The sequence below is a fragment of the Cottoperca gobio genome, chromosome 13, assembly GCF_900634415.1.
Source record: "Cottoperca gobio chromosome 13, fCotGob3.1, whole genome shotgun sequence".
Classification (NCBI taxonomy): domain Eukaryota; kingdom Metazoa; phylum Chordata; class Actinopteri; order Perciformes; family Bovichtidae; genus Cottoperca; species Cottoperca gobio.
The window spans coordinates 26,897,338-26,922,429 of record NC_041367.1 but is presented as its reverse complement, the minus strand read 5'-3'; the positions used below and the strand labels follow the sequence as shown (position 1 = coordinate 26,922,429).

General features: G+C 41.2%; 1 protein-coding gene across 10 annotated transcripts in view; it reads left to right on the top strand.

The window, feature by feature from the left end:
* The window catches only part of LOC115017377 (kinase suppressor of Ras 1-like), a 43,871-nt gene that overhangs the window by 5,615 nt on the left and 13,164 nt on the right, over positions 1-25,092 (top strand). For 3 of the 10 annotated variants that reach the window (XM_029445736.1, XM_029445733.1, XM_029445735.1), the window contains exons 2-3: positions 22,775-22,922; positions 23,399-23,783. In XM_029445736.1, the coding sequence (XP_029301596.1) occupies positions 22,775-22,922; positions 23,399-23,783 (533 nt within the window). Of the gene's footprint in view, positions 1-7,689; positions 7,879-10,951; positions 11,009-19,366; positions 19,437-22,744; positions 22,923-23,398; positions 23,822-25,092 lie in introns of those variants that run through there. The other 7 variants (XM_029445741.1, XM_029445738.1, XM_029445739.1 and 4 more) reach the window with 7 other exon arrangements.

Sequence of the window (25,092 nt, the reverse complement as noted above, 5' to 3'; positions counted from 1 at the left end):
AATGGCACGATGAGTTGAAGCCAACATTAAGGTGGAACATTTTCAGTCATATTAGCCCTTGCATGTAAGGGTGTTACTGTAAGAAGGCAGTCCAAGGCAAAATGTTGATCACAGTCAGGAAAACCCCATGTGGTTACCCAACTGCCGAAACACAGGTAGGTACTCAGCCTAGCAGCGCAGCAGACAAGGATCAGGCGGAGACATAGTCAGGTCATGGAAACAGGATTGAGGAAGCTGGGGAATCAAACACATGGGAAACAGGAAGATGGTACTTTCTACGCAAACTGTGTAAAAAAGGTTAGGGTTAGGTTTGTCGTTTTGTCGCACATGGCATGCATCATGCGGCACTGTGGTATGTTGAGCTGTGGGTATCTGTGGTGTGGCTGTGTTGAGCTGTGGCGCCGCAATTTGGTACTGTTGCACTGCAGATGCTTGCGTTTCGGTGTCTTGCGGTGTTGTCGGTTGTGTGTGGGTGTGACGGAGTGGCGAATGGAGGTTTCGGTTTGGATCACTGCTGGGATGACCGTTTTTGATGGTGTTGTTGTTGTGGTCTGTCTTTTTTTTGGCATACATGGCTCGTTTTTGGCCCGTGTGTGTGGTCCTGATGTGGTGGTGCAGGAACTGTTTTGGTTTGTGGATTGAGGGAAGGAGAGTGGGGGTGGTGATTTGTGATGATCGAGAGCGGGATATTTGATGAATGATTGGAGGATTGAATGATTGAGTTGATTTCCGGCGGTGTGGCGGGGAGGCACTCAGCCGTGCGTGGGGTGGCATTGTGGGTTGATTGTCATTTTCTTTTACTCATGTTTGTACCTTTAGTGATCCAAAAAATTTTTATTCAAAAAGTAGGAAAGGAAAAATTTAAATACGAATTTGTGATGATCAAGGGTTAAATATATACATTTGTTCTATTTCTTTTTTTTAAAGTAATTGTACAAATGAAAAATCTCTATCATTTACTCTTCTTTATGACCTGAACCATGAACTATAGTCCACATTTTATATTTGCACTTTGTACCACTTGCACCTCCACGAACAATAAAGCTTATTAAATTGAATTGAAGGTGATCTGGTTTCATTTGCAAAGTGATACTTGTAAACGGAGCTCTGAGTGGATGTAAAGTGTGTGTGGACTGAAGAAAACACACTTGCAGAGCTCATCATGTTAGTATTATTTCAAACTAATAGCCACAGTCAACTTGTTTCATGTGTAAAATAAAATGGACCTGACAGCTTAGATGGAGTTAAGAACTTATCCTAGGACAGCTGCTTTATTCCAAAAGATTTAACTGGATAAACTTGGACTTTTTGTTACAGCTTCATTAACATATTAATAGAGTTACCGCTGTTGTGCCACATTTTTAATTTGGAGACGCTTGTATAGTTCCTGCTTCTGTGTAATGGCTGCAGGTATTTGATTATAAATATAGAGAACAAATTATTCAGTGACATGTGAACATTATGATATTGTTGTGCAAAATAGAAGAAAGATAAACTCAACATACATGAAAGGTGGTGATTTAGGAGAGGTCTGTTTGTCTCGGAGCTGGAATGTGGGTAAAAAGCCGTTTAAAATATAATCAGACGCTGTCTTGTGTTCTGAGGCAGACTAGTTAAGTTGCGAGCACAAATTGGGTCATTACTGCAAAGTAATTATTACATCCAGATAGATTTTTTTCATTAACTTGTATTTATTATTTCATATGATGAGAGTAGGTAAAGTCTCGCTGTTAAAATATTAAAATTTTGCCTATGTTACAAACAATAATGTCAGTGAAGGGTTTTACTCTTAGTCCCATGATGGTCTAAATCAGGCATGTCAAAAGTCCGGCCCGGGGGCCAATCCTTTCACCGCGTGGCGGCAGCACCACTCTAAGGGGCCTTACACATGCTGCGTTTTAGGCGCAAACGCTATCTGGCTCTGTAACGGCTTTTGCTGTGAACCCTTCCATGCTCATTGCTACCATGGCAACTGCAAACAAAAAGAGGAAAGTTGACACCGCCACTTTCAGGAACGATGGGAATTACAATATTTCTTCACTGAAAATCGAGGCAATTGTTTTTGCCTAATTTGAGACGGTTGCCTTGTTTAAGAAATTCAATGTAAAGAGACACTATCAGAAAAAACATGCTGATGCATACGATAAGATAGCAGGGAGTGACCGTACTGAGAAAGTGAAGCAACTCCAAGCTGCTCTGGCATCACAACAGCGATTCTTCACGCGGGCCTGTGAATCAAATGAAAATATCACCAAAGCAAGCTACGAAGTGGCCATGTTAATAGCTAAACATGGCAAACCTTTTACAGAGGGTACGTTTATCAAAGACTGTTGTGAAAATGGTGGAGAACATTTGGCCTGAGAAGAAGCAATAATGTATTAATGTTTGCCTGGCTTAATTATACTCTTGAATACGATGTGGCTATAACTGTTGATGTTATGTACTTTCTGAATGATCTTGTAAAAGACAAGAGCAAAATTCACACGTTTTAAACCTTAATGATAACAGAAAGCTTTGCATTACTTATATCTCTTGTTTAAAATGAACATGAGGTAGAGATATTTATCAACTTCATGGAAGTTTAAGGTATTCCATATAGTTTGTTCAATGTTGACTCTCCAGATATCAATGAAAGGCAGAATTGTGTTTTTAGAGTTGTTCACCTCCTTCCCTGCCGTGCTGCCCTTGAGCAAGGCACAGGACATCCCCCTTCCCCCCTCACTCCCATTGGTCCCCGGGCGCTGTCCTATGAGCTGCCCACTGCTCCTAGTACTAGACTCCTGGTAGTAGGATGAGTTAAAAGCAGAGAACAAATTTCACTGTGTGCTCTGCATGTGTGACCATTAAAAAAGGGTTTCATCCCTCCAAATCTTAAATTTTGATCATGCGTGTAACTATTGCCAATGAGAGGGGACATTGGAAAGCAGAGTGTCCTCTACTGGATAGTAGGGTAAATCGCACGGGTGGTAAATATGTTAAACCAGTTGCTCTCAGTGCTCCAGTTAGGAAAATTCCAGTTGTTTCGGAGGAGGTGCTTGATTCAGTTAAATCTGAAACTGAAAAATATTCTGGTTTTGAAGCTTTCGTGTCAGATGTGGTGGTATCTCTCACTGGTAATGATGTTACAGTGCCTGTGAAAATTCTACGAGATACAGGCGCTAAGGAGTCATTTATTCTAGCTTCCGTGCTGCCCTTTTCTGATGATTGTGTACTGGTAAGGGGAATGGGCTTAACCACTCTGTGTGTTCCTTTGCACAAAGCCAGTCTGTCTTGTGGCCTTTTTGTTGGTGAGGTCCACATTGGGGTCCGGCCTGCCTTGCCTATAGATGGGATAGATATGATTCTAGGATATTATTTGGCTGCTAACCGGGTTTGGGCTGATGATCAGGATGGCTCCCCACCTGTTAAGTCTACTCCTTTGTTAAAAGAACCAGATAAGTGTAAACAGGAATTCCCTAAGGTCTTCACAGTTGGTGCTGTGACACGGGCAATGACTAGCGCTAAGTCAGATTATTCAGTTCAGGAGGAAGAGTGTGATTTGGAAAGAGAGTTGCATGAATTTCTTCCCATCTCGCAGCAGGAGCTTATTGGCAGCTGACACTGCCTTGAGTGAGCTGTTTGACCAGGTGTGGCCTAGCAATGACGCTAAAAGTGCAGCCTTTGGTTATTTCCTGCAGAGTGAGGTATTGGTACGTAAGTGGGTGCCCCAGGGTTTTGATTCTGTGGGTGATCCGGTTGTCCATCTTCATCAGAAGCGTGTCCCGTTTTGACTGTTGGTACAGTGGTGCAGTCAGCATTTAGTGGGGGGGAAGAAGTGGCAGCGCCTGATGATGCTTTACGGCGGGGGCGTTTGAAGAACCCGAATCAGAGGCTCATGCGGTGGGCTCTGTTTTTGCAGACTTACAACCTGGACATCTGCCATATTAAGGGCATGGATAATGGTATGGCAGATGCCTTGCCCCGTGCACCGTTGTAACCCTTCGCAACTGTACCTGTAGGAGCCAATTAGCGCTACTACTATAAGTAGGAACCAATGTTTGTTGACGGTGTGTTCCGCCGGAAGGTTAACAGTGTGACGGCCTCAGAGGTGGCCCTGTCCTTCCCAGGCTGTGTGCTTAACCTGTGTTTCAGGAGGTTGATTGGTGGAGCTGAGACCTCGTCAGTGATGCAGCACACCTGAGCAGGCTGGGCTCAGGCTATAAAGCAGACCTACAAGATCTTCTCGTCTCTCTTCCCTTGGCCTGCTGACTGATACTATTAGTTGCTTGTGCTTTGTGTTTCTGTCATTTACTTAATTAAACCTTAGAGCAAAGTACATTTCTGTACAAATGTATTCATGTCATATTTTAATGTATTTTCTGCAGGAACATATAATGCGTACTGCGTGGAAACAAATGTCCCCTTTGGGGACAATAAAAAGCATCCCTACAGGGTGGGGAATTTTACCTGCTAACACTTTTTCTTAATATTTTCAAAATCGCTCTCTTTGGATAGATCAGTGCTTGTTTGGACTAAAACATTATTGTCTTTATTCTATGAAATTATGGCTTCAGAATTTGCCTTCGGGTGAATTAAAACAATTATCAGAAAATTCTGCCTTCATGTTGTTACCAACATCTTAGATGCCAACGTGTCCTCCACACAGACAACATTAAATGTGATGACTGACATCATTTATCAGTAGCCTGACGGGTCAATGATTCCACTTACTATTTACATGATGAGGTGTGTAGGTGTTACTGTTATGCCCCGAGTCTTTAATTACTCTGTGCTACCAACCAGTCAGACTGGTTTGACCTCAGTCTGTTTACAAGTATCAGGGATTAAGTAGGAGATAATACCTGACGCGCAGCATGATTACAATCATGGAATATACTAATTTGGGGGATATTATCCCGCTTATACCATGACAAACAAAATACTATATGTAATCAAATGACAAATCAGTCGTTAATTTACACAAATCATTTTCTGTTTCTAAATGATAATTTCTGTTTGTGTTGGTTCACGAGGCGGGGCTCAGAGTTTTAAAATCCTGACAAGTTTTGAATTTCACTAATCACTGTGGATATAGAATAGTGCTGTGAGATAACGTTACATAGCGCCCCCTCCCTGTGTCACAGACGCACACTTGTTGCACCCTCTCACTCCCTCAGATGACCTTCCCTGGGTCTTCTCCACATCTCTTTATTTTCTGTGTTTCTTCTCCAGACCTCCCTCCTTTCTCTCCTGCAGCTGGCTGCATGCATTACAGAAGTTCATGTTATTTCACTTATTTCACATTGGGTTATTTTTATTTAGCTCCTGTGATTAAACCTTCTCTCTTCCTCCTACCATTAGTTGATTTGGACATCCAGATATACGCAAATATACATTTCAAATACAATTTGCATGGTTATTACTGAGTGGCTATTTATCCTTTTTTTCAGTTGTTGGTGGGTACACAAATAACACTAGCTCCAAGATCTGTAGGTAAGCCTCATGGTTCCATCTTTATCTACAGTTTACTAGCTCATTCATTGAGAACTGCAAACAGCACATGCATCATAAATGTCAGTTTAAACCAGTGTTACTCATTGCGTGGCTCGCGAGCTTCCTGTGGCTTGCCAAGCTTTAATTGGTGGCTCGCGTGGCAGTGGGCTAAATAAAGGGGTGATAGATATGATTATGGAGTCAATACAGATATTTCATAAAAACAAGCAGGGCTATTACATATAACCCATTAAAACACTGAAAGTGTCTGCTCTATTAGACTACAAATAATAAAAATAATTGATCATAATAATTGATAAAAGATAAAAATATAGACTAGAAACAAGATATTTAAACTTACTTGGCCGACACTGACTCACTGCGGAGTTGCCAGTTTTGGCGGTCTATCAGCACTACAATGGTGAATGTGCTCTTAGACGGGTAGCTACATGGTGGGCTAGTATATAAATAAATACATTTAAGCTCATTAAAAATATGTTAACATAATGATTCATGATTATGAATATGGACATTTGCTAAAAAATTATTTATATCACTAAATTTGAACATTTAAATTGGAGGATACTACGACCAACCTGGCACTTCATACTCGCGTTAGCTTTGCTCCGGTCGACTCGTTTCACCATTTCATGCTAGTTCGCGTGTGTTTCTACAGACGTAAAATGGATCGATTTCTTATTAAAAAGTTGCACACCAGTTGGACAGAAACAAAGCGTGACAAACGAGGAAAATTAAGAATTGGCTTTCGAGCATCAAACCACAGCGGAATCGAGCGGAAGATGCTGGAGATGTGGTTTGTGGACAGACAGCAGCTGTTCCCCTTAAAAAAAGAAAGGTACGAGCCATACAAGACGAACAAAGGAAATTTCAAGACAAGTGGACAGAGACAAGACAGAGGAATTTTTATTTTTGTGTTTAATATGCAAACAAACCCGCTCTGGTTTGAAGAGAAGTCATTTGGAGCCGCATTTCCAAACGACGCATCCAAAATTCAATGAAACTTACTCACCTGGAAGTGAAATTAGTAAATAAATAAAAATAAAATAAAGCAGCTTTCTTCTTCTCTTTCTGGAAAACAAAGGCTCATACACAGGACAACTAATACAGCTGAACGATTAACTGAGGCATCTTTTGAGATCGCATGGATTTTGGCTCGGGCAAAAAAACCTCAGACTCAAAAATTGTGAAAGAGATTCAGCAGAAATATTGTTTGCAGAGTTTTACAATATCCCAGTATTAAGATAATCCTGCTTGTATTGAATGCATTGTTTGGCTGCATTGCATATTGTATGTTCTGGGTGGGATGATTAATAAGCAGACGTGCTTTTTATGACTGGATGTAGCTTTTCATACTTTGCGGTAAAAGTGGCTCTCCTATTGACTTTGTCCTATCAATGTGGCTCTCGTGTAAAAAATAGTGAAGACCACTGGTTTAAACTGTTGTAACTATAAAGTAATCTATCTAAAACTATCAGAGTCCAGAATTTTCAGTGGCGATGGTATAAAATGATTTTGAGACTGAGCTCATGAGAGGTGAGAAAGACGGTGATGGACAAAGTGATTTCAATATAGACTGAGTATTCGATAGAATACTACTAGTTCTGCTGACCCAGTGGTATGTAGTTGTAGGGCTCACTCGAAGTTTAAGCATTGATGCGTCATCTGAAAGTTTAGTTTCAAGTTTGTTGAATTTAGCTACTTTTCCAGTTTGAAGGCTAGGATAGAATGCACAGAATGGAAATTGTGTCAGTTCACTTAATACTTTCAATACTTAAACACAATCCGAGTGAACAGTGTTCTCCAGTAGTATTAATCATTTGAAAAGTTTTCAGCTGGTATTTTGTACCATGCATTGTATTTCTAATGCAATTTGAATGCATCACTGTTGAAAGGGTTATGCAGGAGAGCCTAAGATAATTTGAATTTCAGTGAAACCTCAGTTCTTTGACTGTAAGGCCTAGATGGCATGAATGCTGTGTTGACAGTACTGTGACCATACTGCTCTGTGTGATGAGCACTCACCCAAACTAGAATGTGTTGAGTCAGCTGCTCTGCAAGCCTCCGTCCCTCCCCAGTGTGCTATTTATATTATACACACCCAAAGCAGCCTCTGCACATACCAACACACACACACACACACACACACACACACACACACACACACACACACACACACACACACACACACAGCTCGGCAGACTTGAAAGCACCCTGTACACAGCAGTGAACACAGACAGTGGAAGCGGGTTGGAGCTGAGCCTCAGGGTGACACAGAGCTGAGGAGGAAGCGACAGGTGGGCTCAGAGAGCAGCAGAGATACGCACAGGCTGACTGGCTGCAGCTAGTCTTTTACTAACCTCGCAGGATCACATGTAGGACGCTGAGGTAAGACAATGAGTCAACACAAAACTTTACTTTATGTGGTTGCACTTTTATGTAGATGCAGTTTCTTTTCCCTCTAAGAGGGATTTAAATGTTTAGTGACAGAGAGGAGAGTGTGTTGTCCCTCTGAGAAAAGTCTGTTAAAGACAGCATATACTTGTAATAAAGTTCCTATTTAAAGAAGAGGACCATTTAACCACTGGTTCAGTTTGATGTATTTATGTGTTGCTTTAAATGGGACAGTGCCTCAGTCAGTGTAACATCTGGCCCAGGATAGCAGATATAATAATCTTTGGATAAATATCCAGCACATATACCGTTTAATATTGTTTCCTCACATGTACTGTCCAAAATGATTAAATAAATGAATACAGTATATGTACTGTGTAGGCATTGAAGCATTCATATGTTTCCACCAGCGTTGGAAGAAGTGTTCAGATCTTTTACTTCTGAAAAAGGCTAAAATGCTTCTGCCCTACACTCAGTACTGTGCCTGAACGCCTCCTGTGCAGACACAGACAAGCAGTGAAGCTAACGTGCCTCCTGTGCAGACACGTTAGTTACTTTCCACCACTGAACTCAACCCAATGCAGTCACTTCCTAGTGAAGCTGGTTGACACATCCAAGACCTTACAATACAACCTTTCTTAATGGCTGTTCTACATTGTGTGTTGGTAAGGTACAGTTCATGTGTCGGCGCTATTAGTTTCCCTGGTTCTGGTTGGAAAAGTAAAGTGTGTCCTGACCAGCAACAGTAGTCCTTCAGTGAGCTGTGAATCACTCTGCAGGAATGTTTGCTCACTGAGCTAAATTAGTTTATAATAGGTGACAGCGGTTGCTGTCAGATTCTGTTGACCCGTCTGCGCAGGCTTTATTTGTCAGCATCTATAAATGTGTGTGATACATTATGACCTTATTTACATACTGTGGTTGTACTGCTCATGACCTACTCACTAGTGAATTATCATATCATATTCATGGCCCCCCTTTCTCCTGGCACCACCGTCAGGCCAACATGTTCACTTCTACACAAGAAAGAGCAAAATGTATGTTCTAATCTCATGAGACCTGTTCAGATTCTTCATGCAAAGTGTCAATGCTCCTCCAGGGAACGCCTTGTTCACACACAACCACAGTCTGAGCCGGGACCACTGAGCAGCGAGGGCATCTGGCGGTGGTGAGGGGCTCGTGCTGATCTCTCTCTCCACACCAACATTTCCTCCTATATCTGACTAGTGATCTTCCTATGCCGCAAATTCTCACATTTGATTGCTTTCATGTATTGAACGGCTACACTGGAACACAGAGAGATCGGATAATGTTTAAATATCTACACAACAGCGCACATTTTCACACCGTCTCTCCTGGAAGACATTTATAGTTGCATATGAAAAGTGACAGCAATAGTTAGAGAGAAAAGAAGGTCGAACCCCAGCTTCTTTCTCACCGCCGCACAGCTGACCAATCACAGCATGAAGTGGGTATGAATGTCAGATCGGTTGGAAAGGTATTTGACTATCTGACAAGCCGACTGGCTGCTTAAGTCCAACGCTTTACATGTGTAATGGTGTAATGGACACTGCTGCCTTCATAGGGAACACCAGCAGAGGACTTCTTAATAAGTACTGTGTACTATATGAACGTTGCAGCGAACAGTATTTTGTTTATTACATTATTACAGGCCATTCAGCAGACGCTGCTTACAGTGACCTAACTACAGGGACAGTCTCCCTGGAGCAGCTCAGGGTTAAGTACCTTGCTCAGGGGCACAATGGTGGCAGCCCTGGAATTGAACTCACAACCATCTGGTGTTCTGTTTGGAAGCTGTACCACTAGACCACTAGAACATCACCAACCTGTTTACTATCTTTCTCATACAATATTAATACATACTGTAACTACCAAAATGATTCAGAAGCTAAGAAAACAGTCACATTGTTTGTATATTTGTTCATATTATATTCACATTCCTGGTTTCACATTTAGCATGTGCGTTCCTGTCATCTGTTACTGTGGAAGAGGTGAGCAATGCCCCCAGAGGGCAGAGCTGGGATTAGACGTGTTCCCACAATATTTACATGACTTGGACAGTTGAGTGAAATGCATGAAGAGGCAGAGATAAAGAGAGCTGCCAGGTGGAGGCAGTGAGACTGCTCCTGCAGGAACTCAGTGTGTTCTCCTGGCACCCAGATCGCTTAATTTCAATGCATTGATTATCTTTATAGAGAAGAGAGTATTTTAAAAAGCACGTCATCGTTTTAATCATTTTTGTTTTTACTTTTAGCTTTATGGAGATTTTCTGCTGTTATTTCTTATTACAGTAAAATATATATTTTTGGGATTTTATACTGTTAGTCGTTAGTTGCATACTAATTCATTCCTAATTATGTTGCTCAAAAGAGTAATCATAAATCAAATCTGCAATCCTAATCCTATCCTTGTCACTCTAAAGGAAACATCTAAACTGGAGTTTGTCATCAGAGCCTCTTGGCTTTCTGTCTGATGCTATGGATCCAAAATGTTTCCCTTTAGTGATCTTGATCTCTGTTCCTCGGGGGTGCCTGTACTGATTCAGCACCTCTATCACTACCAAGCAGTGACGGGCCGTCAGGGCCAGCAAGGCCTTCTCTGCTGGACTAAACAAACATTCCGCAACTGTAAAGAGGATAACTACAGCAACTGTTTCGAAGCTTATCACAGTGATAAAGAAGAATCTGTATTAATTGTTGTTAAACGTTGTTGTGCTTTCCAAAGTGGCTTAGATAATAATTAAAAAACAACTTATTTAGAGGCCAGCTCATAAAACTAACTTCACACCCAGACTGAAAAGAGATTCAAACTAAATGAAAATTAATTGTCATGGCCTCGATTTTCTCTCAGTTTGGTGTCCCACGCTCAGCCGCTGATGCACAGCGTTGGCATGTCAGGAAGACAGAGAGACAGAGGGGGAGGGAAATGTAAGAAGGAGGGAGGAGAAAAACAGGGAGTGTGATAACAGTGCTGGGAAGATTTGCTTTCTTGGCTTTCTGTCAGTGTTTCCCAGCAGCCTGCTGCACTCACGGATTATTCTATAGCAGAGCCTGGATTATGAGAGCAGGAGCTCTAATGTTCAGAAGAGACTGTCCACCTCATGGTAATGTACCGTACTAACCTCCGCCGGCTCCCTCTGCCAGCTTTCAGCACAATGACCTGTGATACAAGGTGTTTCCTTCATTTCCTTATTTGACACAAGAGCCGTTGGAGAACGACTCCAAGCACATTTGTCAAATATTTCTGCAGTTTCAGGTAGCTGTGTGTGTGTGTGTGTGTGTGTGTGTGTGTGTGTGTGTGTGTGTGTGTGTTTGTGAGTGTGTGTGAGTGTGTGTGCGCGTGTTCAGCTGTTTGAACCCTGTGTATCATGCTGGCAGCAGTAGCTCTGGGACACATTTGTATTTGTCTGTTAAGTGGAGGCATATATCCAAAGCCACGTGCCTGATAGTATGGACTCTGATCCAGTATGTGTGTTTACTGTTTGTGCATGTGCGTGAGAAACCAGTAATTAGTGTCAGAGAAAGATATTTCGGTAGAGGAGTGTGTCTGTTTTCTGTGTGATTTACCTTCATGGGGTTAACGGAAAGTCAGTGTCCCGTCTCTGTCAGTGTTCCTCTCAGGCTTTCGTCACCTGTAAACACAGGCAGCTGAGGCATGCCCAGGCACTGCCCAGGTATCGGTATGCGTCAGCTATGTAAAGTGTGAAGTCTGTTTCTCCAGCATTTATTTTTGACCTCTTATTATTTATGGAAGGGGAGTTAACAGGAAACCATCTTCACTCTATATATATATATCAATATTATTTTCACTGCAGAGGATCACTTCTTGCTTCACTTTCACTTCTTGATCACTTCTTGCTAACCCTATATTGCCCTTCAAGTATAATATTCTCACAAGGATATCATCACTCATTTCTGCAAGCTTACTATAAGACTTGTGACTATTTTAAGATGAACTTTGGGAGAGCTGTGTGGAGCTCCACCAACTTTACACATCAAAGTGTGTCCAGGAGTTGGGGGTAACACTGCATGTGTTAGTGTCTCCAGAGGGAGCTGTGTGAAGTCTGATAAATGTCCTCAAGTGATGTCACCTGAGTCAGCGTCGGTTGGGTCTGAAGAATCCAAGTTTAAGAAGTAGAAGAACATGGAGGTGTGGAGTCACAGAGCTCTGGAGCCCGCTGCTCATTTCTGCTGCAGACTACATTAGCCGCTACTACATAACACAGCAGAATCTCTGACAGAACTGTCAAGTTGCATTGTGGGTAATATAGGTGCCAGGTTTTGACCAGAACGAAGGATGCGTGGAATACGAAGACGATATCTCGGTTTCTGCTGTCCATTATGAGTCCGACAGTATTATAGGACTGTGACGCTTCTTAAGAGTGGGGCTCTGTGAAGTAGCCATGTATTCTGGATTGTTTAACGTCTACATTATTTCTTTTTAGCCCCTTCATCGTCTCCACCTGTCATGCTCCAAATATGTTTATTTCATTTAAACTGGACATATTGAATTGTATAAATGTGAGTGTTCTTTGACTCCGAGTTCAGTTGCTCTGCAGACCTGCTCGGTGTATTGTACTTTGATCTACAGTAAATCTATTCATATCGAATTCTGAAGTCTGTCTTGTTTTGAAGTTAAATTTGTTTTGTTGATTCTGAAAAGCGTGGCTGAGAATCTGAAACCATCTGGCCCAGAAGACTTTCCAGACACGACACCAGGTCTTTGCATATATTTAAGTACTTATGTCCTGTGATAATCTTTTTGATTAATTATGTTTGCGCTCAATGTTTGGCACAAAAGTGCTCTATTAATAATACATTTGACATGACATGTGATGGTCTAGTGGTCTAGTAGTAGCTAGTTCACTGTACGTCGCTATGGATAAGAGCGACTGCTAAATTACCTGTAATGTCATGTACTGTAACATTCTACTGAAGAAATGTTCCCATCAAAAACAGTCGACAGTGAGGTCTGTGGAGTATTTGACCTTTGCTGTGAACACCACCAACACAATTCCATTGGCCCTCATTGTTTTTGTGGCTGTGGCAGGTGTTTCAGAGGGTGATATCTCCAACATTTCCTGAAACAAACTACTCTGCATGGTTAGATGTTAAGTGAAAAAAACGTTTTTTGACTTGATTGGATGAACGATGAACGGTCCCTGGATTGCATACAACATTATCCCCTTCTGGTAAAACTACAGGCATTGAATCAGTGAACATGACTCACATGTAGTTTTTCATCTTCAGGTATACCGTGAGAAAAGAAAGGCGTAATAAGTGTAATGCTTCAGCCATATTTATGTTCATCATCATGATCACCAAGCACTCATGTGTAGATCAGAAATTAGTAAACAGAATACAGAGAAACAGCAGAGCCAATCACATTGAAGCATGACAACAGCAGCTCAACAAAATGAAGAATCAGCGTCTCCTGGAAATCATATGATGTGTGTTTTTTAACAGATCATTAGTACGATGATGATAGAATACTTCATTATAACTGACCAGTCTGATGTGTGCTTATTCTGTAGCAGTCTGGATTTATCTGTGTGTAGACACAGTGGACGCTCGTGGACCTCTCAAAGCAGAGGCTGCAGGGACTTAATGACCTGCAGAAGAAGCTTTTATATAGTATTCTTCTTCTATAGATTATTGCATTACTGTTTGTGCCTCTCCTCCCAACTGTGCACCATTTCCTCAGCGGGAGGCACCAAAATACCAAACAGACATATGGTGCGCTGTCATGAAAATACATGAAATGACAAAACAACCTCACTCCCTTTATTTGGAGAACCCCAGCACAGGACAGACAGACTTGGCTGGCAAAGTAAACATCCATAGAAGCCTGAAGTTCTCAAAATATTATACTGACACCATATGAGAAAAAATGCATGGGGATCACCAGTCAACATTTCTGTTGGACTTGCTCCTGAGCGTCACAACATTCACACAATAATCAAGGCTGGATTACCACTGGAGTTTGCTCTGTGCACTGTGCCTGATGGGCACTTTAAGGCGACTGGGTGGATGCACACAGCTGTTTGTAGCCCTGTGTCCATCTGCTGGGTTCATTCATGGAAACATTCCCCTCAGGAGCTCAAGGCAGCTCCATTCTGCAGAACCTCAATGCATGATGGATGAATGATTTAAGAATTCTGTGGCTCAGATGTTTGATCAACATATTTTACATAAACTCTTCATTCTGTCTTCAATTGTATATATTAAATCAAATCAAATCAAATGTATTTATATAGCCCAAGATCACAAATTATACATTTGTCTCAGTGTGCTTTACAGACTGTATAGGTTACAACACCCTCTGTCCTTAGACCCTCGCATCGCACAAGGAAAAACCTCCTAAAAGAAACCCCATAATTAAAGGGGGAGAAATGGAAGAAACCTCAGGGAGAGCAACTGAGGAGGGATCTTCTCCCAGGACGGACAGACGTGCAATAGATGTCGTGTGTACAGGATAAACAACATAGTACAAATACAACATTTGACAGAAATTATGTTGTGTTAAAAAAGAGAAAGTATGGATGAATCCAGGAAAATGTCAAAAAGGCTTCGCGGTGTCCAGCAGGACCAGGACAGCAGGCGCAGCCACGATTCCTGATCCTGACGTAAACTTTATCAGTGGTAACCTGCCACATGAGAGACACAGAAACTCCGGAGATGATACACCGGATGATGAGTTAGTAACATACATTTACATAAATGCATACAGATAGAGAGGGAGAAGAAGAGAGGGAGGGGAGGAGAGAGGAAGAGAAGGAAGAGAGCAGGGAGGTGTCCCCCGGCAGTCTAAGCCTATAGCAGCATAACTAGGGGCTGATCCAAGGCAAACCTGAGCCAGCCCTAACTATAAGCTTTATCAAAAAGGAAAGTCTTTAGCCTACTCTTAAATGTGGAGAGTGTGTCTGCCTCCCGAACACAAACTGGAAGCTGGTTCCACTGGAGAGGAGCTTGATAGCTGAAGGCTCTGGCTCCCATTGTACTCTTAGAGACTCTAGGAACTACAAGTAACCCTACAGTCTGGGAGCGCAATGCTGTTGGTTTATAAGGTACTATGAGATCTTTAAAATATGCTGGAGCCTGACCATTAATTGCTTTGTAAGTCAGGAGAAGGATTTTGAATTGTATTCTGTATTTTACCGGCAGAGCAGCTAATACAGGAGTAATGTGATCCCATTTCCTTGTTCTTGTCAATACACGTGCCGCTGTATTTTGGATCAACTGAAGAGTCTTAAGCGACTTTTTGGGACAACCTGATAACAATGAGTTGCAGTAATCCAGCCTTGAAGTAACAAATGCATGGACTAGTTTTTCTGCATCATTTTGAGACAGGATGTGTCTTATTTTTGCAATGTTACGTAGATGAAAGAAAGCAGTCCTTGAGATTTGTTTCATGTGGGAGTTAAAAGACAGATCCTGATCAAAGATGACGCCAAGATTCCTTACGGTGGTGCTGGAGGCCAAATTAATGCCATCCAGAGCTTCTATGTCATTAGAAAATGCGTTTTGGAGGCGTTTAGGGCCAAGTATAATAACTTCAGTTTTGTCTGTGTTTAACATCAAAAAGTTGCTAGACATCCAAGTTTTTATGTCCTTAAGGCATGCTTGAAGTTTAGCCAATTGATTGGTTTCGTCTTGGTTTAATTGATAGATATAATTGGGTATCATCCGCATAACGATGAAAGTTCATAGAGTGGTTCCTTATAATATTGCCCAAAGGAATCATATTTAAGGTGAATAGAATCGGTCCAAGTACAGAACCCTGCAGAACTCCAAGACTGACTTTGGCTGTCATGGAGGATTTATCGTTAACACATACAAATTGAGATCGCTCAGATAAATAGGACTTGAACCAGCTTAGTGCGGTTCCTTTTATGCCAACACAATGTTCCAGTCGCTCTAAAACTTGGTGTAAACTTCATGTTCATGTGTTCATTTGCTCTATGAAGGATTGTTATGTTAATAGAATCAATGTTCTGTAGATGTTGACAACTTAAATCACCTCAAAGAAGATGAAGAAATTACTGAGGTAAAGTGTACAAGAACACATCTTTTTTTGCTTTTAAGAAGAATTGTAAAGTGATGCAGAACTTTTGGGAACAAGTCAGTTGTGAGGATTAAAGAAACATCTGATGGACGAACGTGGAGGCCTGTCAGTCTAATTAGGGCAGTCATTTTAAAAAAAGGACACCAGATGATCTCTATATCTTCTTCCTATTATATTTAATGTAATTGTGAGGACGTTTTGACAAGAATATCTTTATTTTGGGATTGCGAATAAGTTTGGAGTAGTAGCGTAGCAAGAATCATATTGGGAAGAGTAATATACTGTTCAGTTTGTCATGTAGGCTGACCAGGGCCAGTCGGACACTATTCATCTTGATCAACAGAATGTAACAGTGTTGACGTTGTGTCAAAGACGTCTCTGTGTTGTGTTGCAGAGATATCTACTGAAGTTAGCATGCTAACTGACTAGCGCCGGCCCGTCATGTCTTGTAATACCTCTTGTTCCTCTAGAGGTGATGGTGAGTCACTGTAGCTGCAGTCTGCCTCAGTACAGAGGGAGAAGAAGAACAGTTTATAGGGCTTATACATGGAATCGGAGTTTCGGGCTTCCGGTGGAATCGCAATGCATGCTGGTGTGGCAAGCCTAGAAAAGTGAGCACCAACTCTACAAGGGCCGCCATATTGGATTTCTTCTCTACGTGTTTACATTGTATTTAGCTTATTCTTAAAGCGTGTTTACATTGTATTTGGCTAGTTTTTAGTGTGTAATCATTGCTCTTCTATTTATGGGATTTGGACACCGAAATTGTGTGGTGAAAGGATGTTCAAACAGTGGGAGAAAGCTAAATAAATGGGCAGAATCTCATTTTGAGCTTCACGATTGCACTCGTTTGATGAAAAATTGCGACTGCAAGCCCCCGTTCGAACTATTTCCATTTCCAACAGCACTAAAGAACAATGATAGAAGGCTAGCATGGACCAAAGCTGTAAAGAGACAGGATTACAATGGGAAGTCTTGGGAGCCAAATAAATCTTCGCGGATTTGCAGTGAGCATTTCATGTAAGGAAAACCAACAAATGAATTCCCTGATCCTGAACTCAACCTGGGGTATGTAGTCTATCTACTTGATTTGTATATTGACAAATGTACTTTCTATATATTGAGTTTTATAATAATTAACAAACACAAGTTAGGTATATATTTATAATAGCTTACCCTGCAACACAACTGCAATAAGCACTTATGATAGCGCCAGTTTTCTTAACTGCGCAGATCCATGCCGAATGTGGCATATGGGAAACTTTCATTGAATGAGTACATTTTGCTTTCAAAAAGCAATACTCAGAATCTGCGAGAGGCTTGAAAGATATTTGTTTCAACCAGCCAGAGTCAAACAGTCTAAATGCTTTGCCTTCTTTGTATTCGTTCAAAGTTCGTTTATGAAACTCAACATCGTTCCCTGGGTGTTCAGACATTAAAAATAATGTTATATCGCTGAGGTATATCGGCGGCCAAGAAGTCATGCTGTTTTCATTGACCCAGCCATCCTGCAATGTCAAGGGATCAGGCACTGAAACGCCACTCGGAATAACCAAAAGCTTAGTCTTTTCTTTTTCTGTGATTGAAATTCTTTCGTTAGCTGTTGGTTGCTCCTCAATGCCCATCTCTGATGCAGCAAACACCCTGGCAATAAGCTCGAGTTTTGTTCCTGAAACCTTTAAATTCCGCTTGTGGCAAAATACTTTCAAAGCTTCGACTTTCCACATCTGAACCTTATCATAAGAAAGGAGTTCAGAACTCATTGTAGAGTAGTAGGTTTGTTTACAACACGCTTGAAGAATAAGCTAAATACAATGTAAACACGTAGAGAAGAAATCCAATATGGCGGCCCTTTTAGAGTTGGTGCTCACTTTTCTAGGCTTGCCACCCAGCATGCATTGCGATTCCACCGGAAGCTCGAAACTCCGATTCCATGTATAAGTAGTGCTTGTTAATAATACATCCATGATCCCTGTATGTTGTATATGCTTGTTAGGTACTTCAACCACAGCACCTCTGCATACAAGGCTCTAATCTTGTCGGTTCAATGATTAATGATCAGTTAACATTGGGTATCGTTAGAAAAAGACATCTTAATTAACATCCCTCTTAGTTATTCATTGGTTAATTTATAAATTAATGAATTTTTCTCCCTGTGATTGGCTGCACCTAAGCTACTCATTTTCTTTTACACATTTCAGCAGTTTGGTTCAATTTTGCGTAATATAATGAATGAATTAGAATACAATTAATATGCCAAACTACTACAAACAAAATATAAGCATTACAGATTGTATGGATCAGGCTATCAGCAGGAAATGGACCCAAAGCATGACTCACAGGCAAAAAGGTTTAAGTAACAGTCTTTACTTAAAAAGGCAAAAACAAACAGGTAACTTTCCAAAAACCAGACAGAACAGAGTAATAAAAAACACTTGACTAAACATACGTTTAGTAACAAGGTAAGGTAACAACAACTAGAGCATAACACTTGGATTACTGCTGGACCACTCACTAGAACAGATCAGACGAACTGGCAGAGACTAAATACACAAGTAGACAAAGGTGATGAGGGACAGGTGAAACTGATCAGGACAGGTAATCACACAGGTGGGAAACACACAAGGGCAGGAAGTGAAGTATCTGAGAAGAGAGACAAGAGAGATTTTACCAAAATGAAACAGGAAGACAACTAAAGAGAACACAATTTAGACAAGGGACCGGGACATGACAGGACCCCGTTTAGAGGTAAAATACTGCCTCCTATTTCTTTGGAGCATTGCTGAATTACAGTAAAGTGGTGCACATTTATTTTTGTAGCGGTTTTATGAGGCACAGACATAATTATTTTGTGAGATCAGAAAATGCTTCTGTTTGGTTCAAAAGGGCAGTTGCAAACAACATATTTTGTCATTTTATTTGGAGGCTTCCATATATGTTTATGGGTAAGGTCTGGTAAAGACAACATCTACTTGGTTAAGGAAAGATTGTTGTTAAGGTTAATAATAACAATTTGGAAAGGTTCTCCCTTTTTCATTTTTGTTGTTTCACTCCCCACTGCCCACAGCAGCAAGGCTGCAGAGCACGGAGACCCCTGTGGTGGGTTTTGATTCAGACTAGTTTAAACACAAACACAGCTGCAGCTTTTGCTGGAATCATAATCATTGTGTGGTTTTAGCCAGGGTCCTCCTGTATTTAACCCGACTTAACAAAGAAGCATGTTTTGTCAAAATGTTTTAAGTTAAAAATGAATGCACAATAGTTATAATAATATAATAATGTTCGTTAATAAGATTCATATGAAGTTGGGGTTGGTGGTATAACTGACTAAGGTTTTAGCTTTTCCCTGTAAAAAAAACCTCCTAATAAGTATGGCATTATGGAAATTTATTTGCAGGACCGGGGGAGAGAGAGAGGAAGACAAGCAGCAAAGGGCCGCAGGTCAGATTCCAACCTGGTCTGCTGCAGTAAGCCTCTGTACACTATGGGTCATTCTGACATGACATAATGTTGTAACTTCATGCATTTGTTTAAAAATGTCAACTCACATAAGCTTCCACAAGTATCTATTAGATTCTGAGCTGGGTCATTATCTTTGATCTGAAATGAGACAGATTCAGAAGCTTCTTCACCATGAGAACTAAAAAAAACTATATCATTCTGTACATTACATTTAGCTCCCGAGCCTTTTTAAATGTAAATGCAATCATTTTTGCCTACACATTTCTTTTCTAGGAGAGACCTACCAGACAGCAGGGCCTTCACTCATCAGCACTGCATTTAAACATGCTTAAACCAAGTATCTGTGTTTAAGGAGACACGGCGATATCAGTTTGTACATTTTGATCACATCTCTGACCATCCTGTGGTTCCACTCTGTGCTGCGTGTCCACAAGGAAATAGACAGTTCCCTGAGTGGGTTTCTTTCTTCATTCATAAAAAAAGTTTAGCCTACAGTTAAATATATTTGATAAATAAACCTGATTACCTGATTACCTGTTCAGTAATACAGTAATACATTTGTGATAATTTGATGTACTATTCTTATAGTCACTTAAATTATAATCATAACGATCCTCACAATAAATCTTTTGGTACATGTTGTGTTTCATGTATGATTTATTGTTAAATAGAATGTGAACATAACATGAACATGCTAGCAAGCTCTGTAAAGCTCTGCATTGAGCTGAATGCTAATGTAAACATGCTAACTTGCTGATGTGTAGCAGGTATCATGTTTACCATCTTTGTTGCTGCTTTACTTAAAGAAGACACATTTTGATTATTAAAGAAGACTTTCCTCCAGGGAGATAAGCTCTCTTTTGACCTCACATGCCTGACACCATTTATCAAAGTGTAATTCCATATATTGTCTGGTTGGCAGTATTGTCTGGTTTCTGTCAAATGTAGGCATAACAAAAAACTTTAGCAATAAACTTTAGGGACCAGTTTAGTGCTTGCGGAACAGTTAAAAAAAAAAAGTCTAGACCAGTGATTGTTAACTGGCGGCCCACGGGGCTACAAACAACCAAATCATCCCATCCGGCCCGCAGAATATTAATGAATTTAGAAATATGACAGCTGCAAGTGCACCAAAGACAACTGCCAACCAGAAGAAAAACAACTTGCCAAACTAACCAGGAGTCAAAGAGAAAGGACGAGCCCTTAACCCATGGTATACAAGTTGAGGGTTGTCCAAGACACAACCTGAACAAGTCCCAAGCAGCCACAGAGACAGACTGAGTCCTAACAATTACTGAGGACATGACTTCTGGTCATCATAGGGGGCAACGGTTTGTCAAATCAATTGTTGCAGTTGTGATCCTGGCAGTTGTATTGTCCCACACAGTATCTCTCTGCTGTCTGTGTGTAACATCACAGGGAATTTATTCTAAAATGACTGTAACAGCGGAGGATGCTCACTTCATTTGTTTGACTCAGACTGCTGAAGCCTCATATTAGTTTCAGCTGAATTTACAGATTGCATTTCTACACAGAACACTAATTTGGGAGAAGCCTCAAATTTAGTCCCAGCATTGTCTCCCAAATACATCACTCAGTAATACTGAGCCTGCTGCCCAACCTGTCCATTCCTATTACCATGGACACAATGTAGGAAACCAGGAGATTAAGCCAATGCCTACACACTCTCTCTCTCTCTCTCTCTCTCTCTCTCTCTCTCTCTCTCTCTCTCTCTCTCTCTCTCTCTCTCTCTCTCTCTCTCTCTCTCTCTCTCTCTCTCTCTCTCTCTCTCTCTAAAGGCTGAGAAAACACATTCCAGTAAAATAAAAGCAGTGTAGAGTATACCTTGTTTTCACAGGTCGACTGGCAGATTCCAGGAATCAGTCTGGCATTTTAAAGCAGTTCATGAAATAGCTGACAGTCGACTGGTTTTTAGACCCAAATGCGCTGTATGGAAAATGATGTCCCCCTTACTTGATACTGACTAGTTCTTATATATTTTTTCTTTTTGTTTGCAAATGGGCCAATTATTCCTCCATGACAACCTGGCTGTTATTTCACACTGAATAACAAGTAAATCAGCCAGTTGACAGCTCCATGTTCTAGAATTACAGCTGTCAGATGACCCAACTTTTCACAGAATACCTTCCCCTCTCCACATTACCTCTGTTGAAACGTGTCCTGCTGCCTACAAAGAAAGAGTACATAGATTTATAACTTCACTGTGTCCCTTAAGACCCAGTGATTCTTGCTTCAGATATACACACTCTTCTACAGGATTAACTGGAACATGGATGAAAGTTTTGCATTCATCAGAATTAAGATGAGTAACCTTTATGAGGCAGACCCAATTAGGTTGAAATAAGCAAATGTAACTGCTGCATAGTGTGGCCTACACACATTGGAAGAGGGCTCACACGTGACATTTCCTTAATTTTCTCTTTTTATTTGAAACCTAAACCTCTCCAGTCTTATGCCGTTACATTCCTTTACACCTACAGTATCAAACTCCATCTTCTAAAACTGTAAAGAATTACTACACATACACACACACACACACACACACACACACACACACACACACACACACACACACACACGCTGACATCAACATGGCCATTTACATACTGTATCTCATCTCTTTCAAGTGTGCTACATATTGTACATGGACATAGTAGTTTTGGGAACCATAAGTTAAGATCTGAGCTACCTGCCAGCTCTGGTGCCAGCTCTCTACCAGGCTGCCACACAGAGCAAATATTGTGATGAGGTGTCATGTTCATTGTTCTTGCTACTCTTGATGAGCTCAGTAACTCTAAGAGTCTGTCATTTCACTGTCAGCATCCTGCTCACTTGAAAGGAGGGTCAAACACAGAGCTGTGTCTGATACTTACTGTATGTAAACGTGTGGTTAGTGTTTCATTCCTCTCCTGGACAGCTGAACACTTACACTCTTGTATATGTGTAGACATTAAAACTAAAAGGGGTGGACAAAATAACAGAAACACCTTATAGTACGTAGTATCTGCTTTATTTTAGAAAGTCTACCTGTACTTATTTTTGCTGATGCCTGATGCTGATTTTCCTATTAGTCATATCAATATGTCCTAATGATTAAGACGGTTAGACACATCTTATATTTTTTCCACTGCTTGTGACTGATGCATTAGCAGATCAGAAAAGATTCAGTAAGGCTGAGTGCAGGGACAAGTACTGTGTAGAAGACATTTATCAACATAGACAAAAGAAGACAAGTACAAAAACATACAGGATCCCAGTCAAACACTATCTTGGTAATATTCTGTATTTTCAGTGACAGAGATGTCCTCCTTCTCCCCGGCAGGCTGCAGCAGGGAAGCTCTCAGTGGACGTGTTGCTGCAGAATTCCAGCTCTGAGTTGCAGGACACGATGAGACGCCTAGGCTCCAACTCAGAAGATTGTTCTCGCCTCACCGCCGCCCTCTCCTGTCTGAAGAGTGCTAATGAAACAGGTGAAGCAGGAACCTGGCTGCCCTGCATGCAGTGAAGGGATCATTCATAGGAACTGCATAAAATACAACACATAAATACAAATACAATACATAGTATTGTTTCAGTCTTTTTTCAGTTTAATCTTAATTTTCATAATTTAGATGTTAGGATTTCATCCATAACACTTTTAAAACTTCTTAGTCATGAAAACACCAATGTTGTATTTAAAAATGTTTAACAAAGGTTTCTCGAGAGTTCTATCTATCACCTGTTGCCACATCATTATAAAGCACTGTATGGCTTTTCATTTGTATGCTTATGATTCTAGAGCTGGATGACACAAAACATTTTTAACTATTTGATTGTTTTAGCCTTTAGATTTTTGCTGCCCTCCTTAATAGCTTCTTTACAATTCAAACGTTGTTGTTCATTGTTTTGTAATGTGCGACTGTGTTCTACTCTCTAATTTGTGATCTTTGCTCTTTGACTCTTTGAGGTGAGCCGAGGCCTGACTCAGGCTCCTGCAGCTCTGAGCCCCAACAGGACAGTGATGCCTTCTCTCCCATTAGCCCCCCCTCCAGCTCTGGTGGCCCTTCCACCCCTCTGCAGCCCAGCAGTACCCACGGCCGCTCCATCTCCATATCAGTGGTACCTTGTTCAGATGACCATAGACCTTGCATATTAACTGAAGACGCGTTCACCCTGGAGCCAAGCACCCCTCCAGCCACTCGAGCCTCAAAGCCACGCACTGCCAAGGCCTCCCACACCCCCCCGCTGTCTTCCCGCAAACTACTGCAGCTCCTCCCCAACATTACACTGCCAAGAAGCAAGAGTCATGAGTCACAGCTGGCCAACCGCATAGAGGAGACTGCTGCACACAAGTAGGTCTGAGAATTGGTACTGCAGTCATGTGTTTATGGTAAATATGGTAGATCAGAGGCTCATGTTGAAAATGTGCATTAACTTTCAGCTGCTAAATATCAAACAATCAATAAAACTGTTGAGAAATGAGTGATTGCATTCAGTTATAGCCTCAGCCATTATGTATCTCATAACATTTAAAATACTGGAATATCACTGCTTAATCAATCACACAGCGACAATAAACGTCATCCAACAATTAGCTTTGTGATCTCCAGAAGATGACTTTTAAAGATGATACTGTACTTACATCAATGAATTGACCATTTACAGCAAAGGCAGCAGCTAGGATTCTGCTGGGAGCGTAGACCTTTGTTGGGTCTTGCTCTCCTCTCATCTTTCTACTGTCTGCAATAAAGGCACAAAACCTTCACAAAAATACTTTTTAAAAAGCATGTAGCTGATGCCAAACCTCACTGTTCTGAATGAACTAAGAAAGTTAAACACGCTGTTTTGGAAATCAACAAAGTTTTTCCCAACACACACCTTCTATGAGATGACTCTGCTAGGAACAACCCTCAAGCTAACGATCAAGTCTGGATTTATGTGGGTTTAGCTAGCTGCCCATCATTACATGTGATTGGATACATTTAGTTTTTTAAACCTCTGAGTTCAAGATCAGCCATGTTCTACAGGACGAGAAAGGAGAGGGATTATTGATTTAAAGATTCTCAAAATGTACTTTTGATATATTTTTGGCATATCAAAAAGATAACTGAACAGTGACCTCAGAGACACAGTGTCTTTAAGAGTCATCATCTGCCTTAAAGGTTCAATGTGTAAGATCTGCCATCATTTAAACTTAAACCAGCCTCGTCTCGTCCTCACCGCTGCCAGGAGGCTGCTCCACCGGGAGGAGAGTGTGTGAGAGACGGGAGATGGACAGATCTGCTGTTAGCAGTCAGCAGGTCGCACGGATTTAGCCGACTCTCCGCAAACTTTTTGTTGCTGCCCAGTACTCAGGTTAGACCCAGAACTCCGTCAGCCTGCTGGGACTCCCGGTGCCGGGACATTCACCGGCCGTAACGGAGCCGGATTTGTTCCCTCGTCTCTGCCGCTATTCAACTATCCAAACATAAAGTTACAAGGCGCGTACAGCCCTCAGTAAAAACACATATAATGATAAACACATGAAGATGATAGGATAGTAGAGATATTTAGACTCTCAGAGTTCCAGCAGTCTGCTCTAATGAACTGACTGACAGACACAAGAGTACACATTACACAGTAGAAGGGATATAGGCCTTTATAGCTAGAATACAATACACA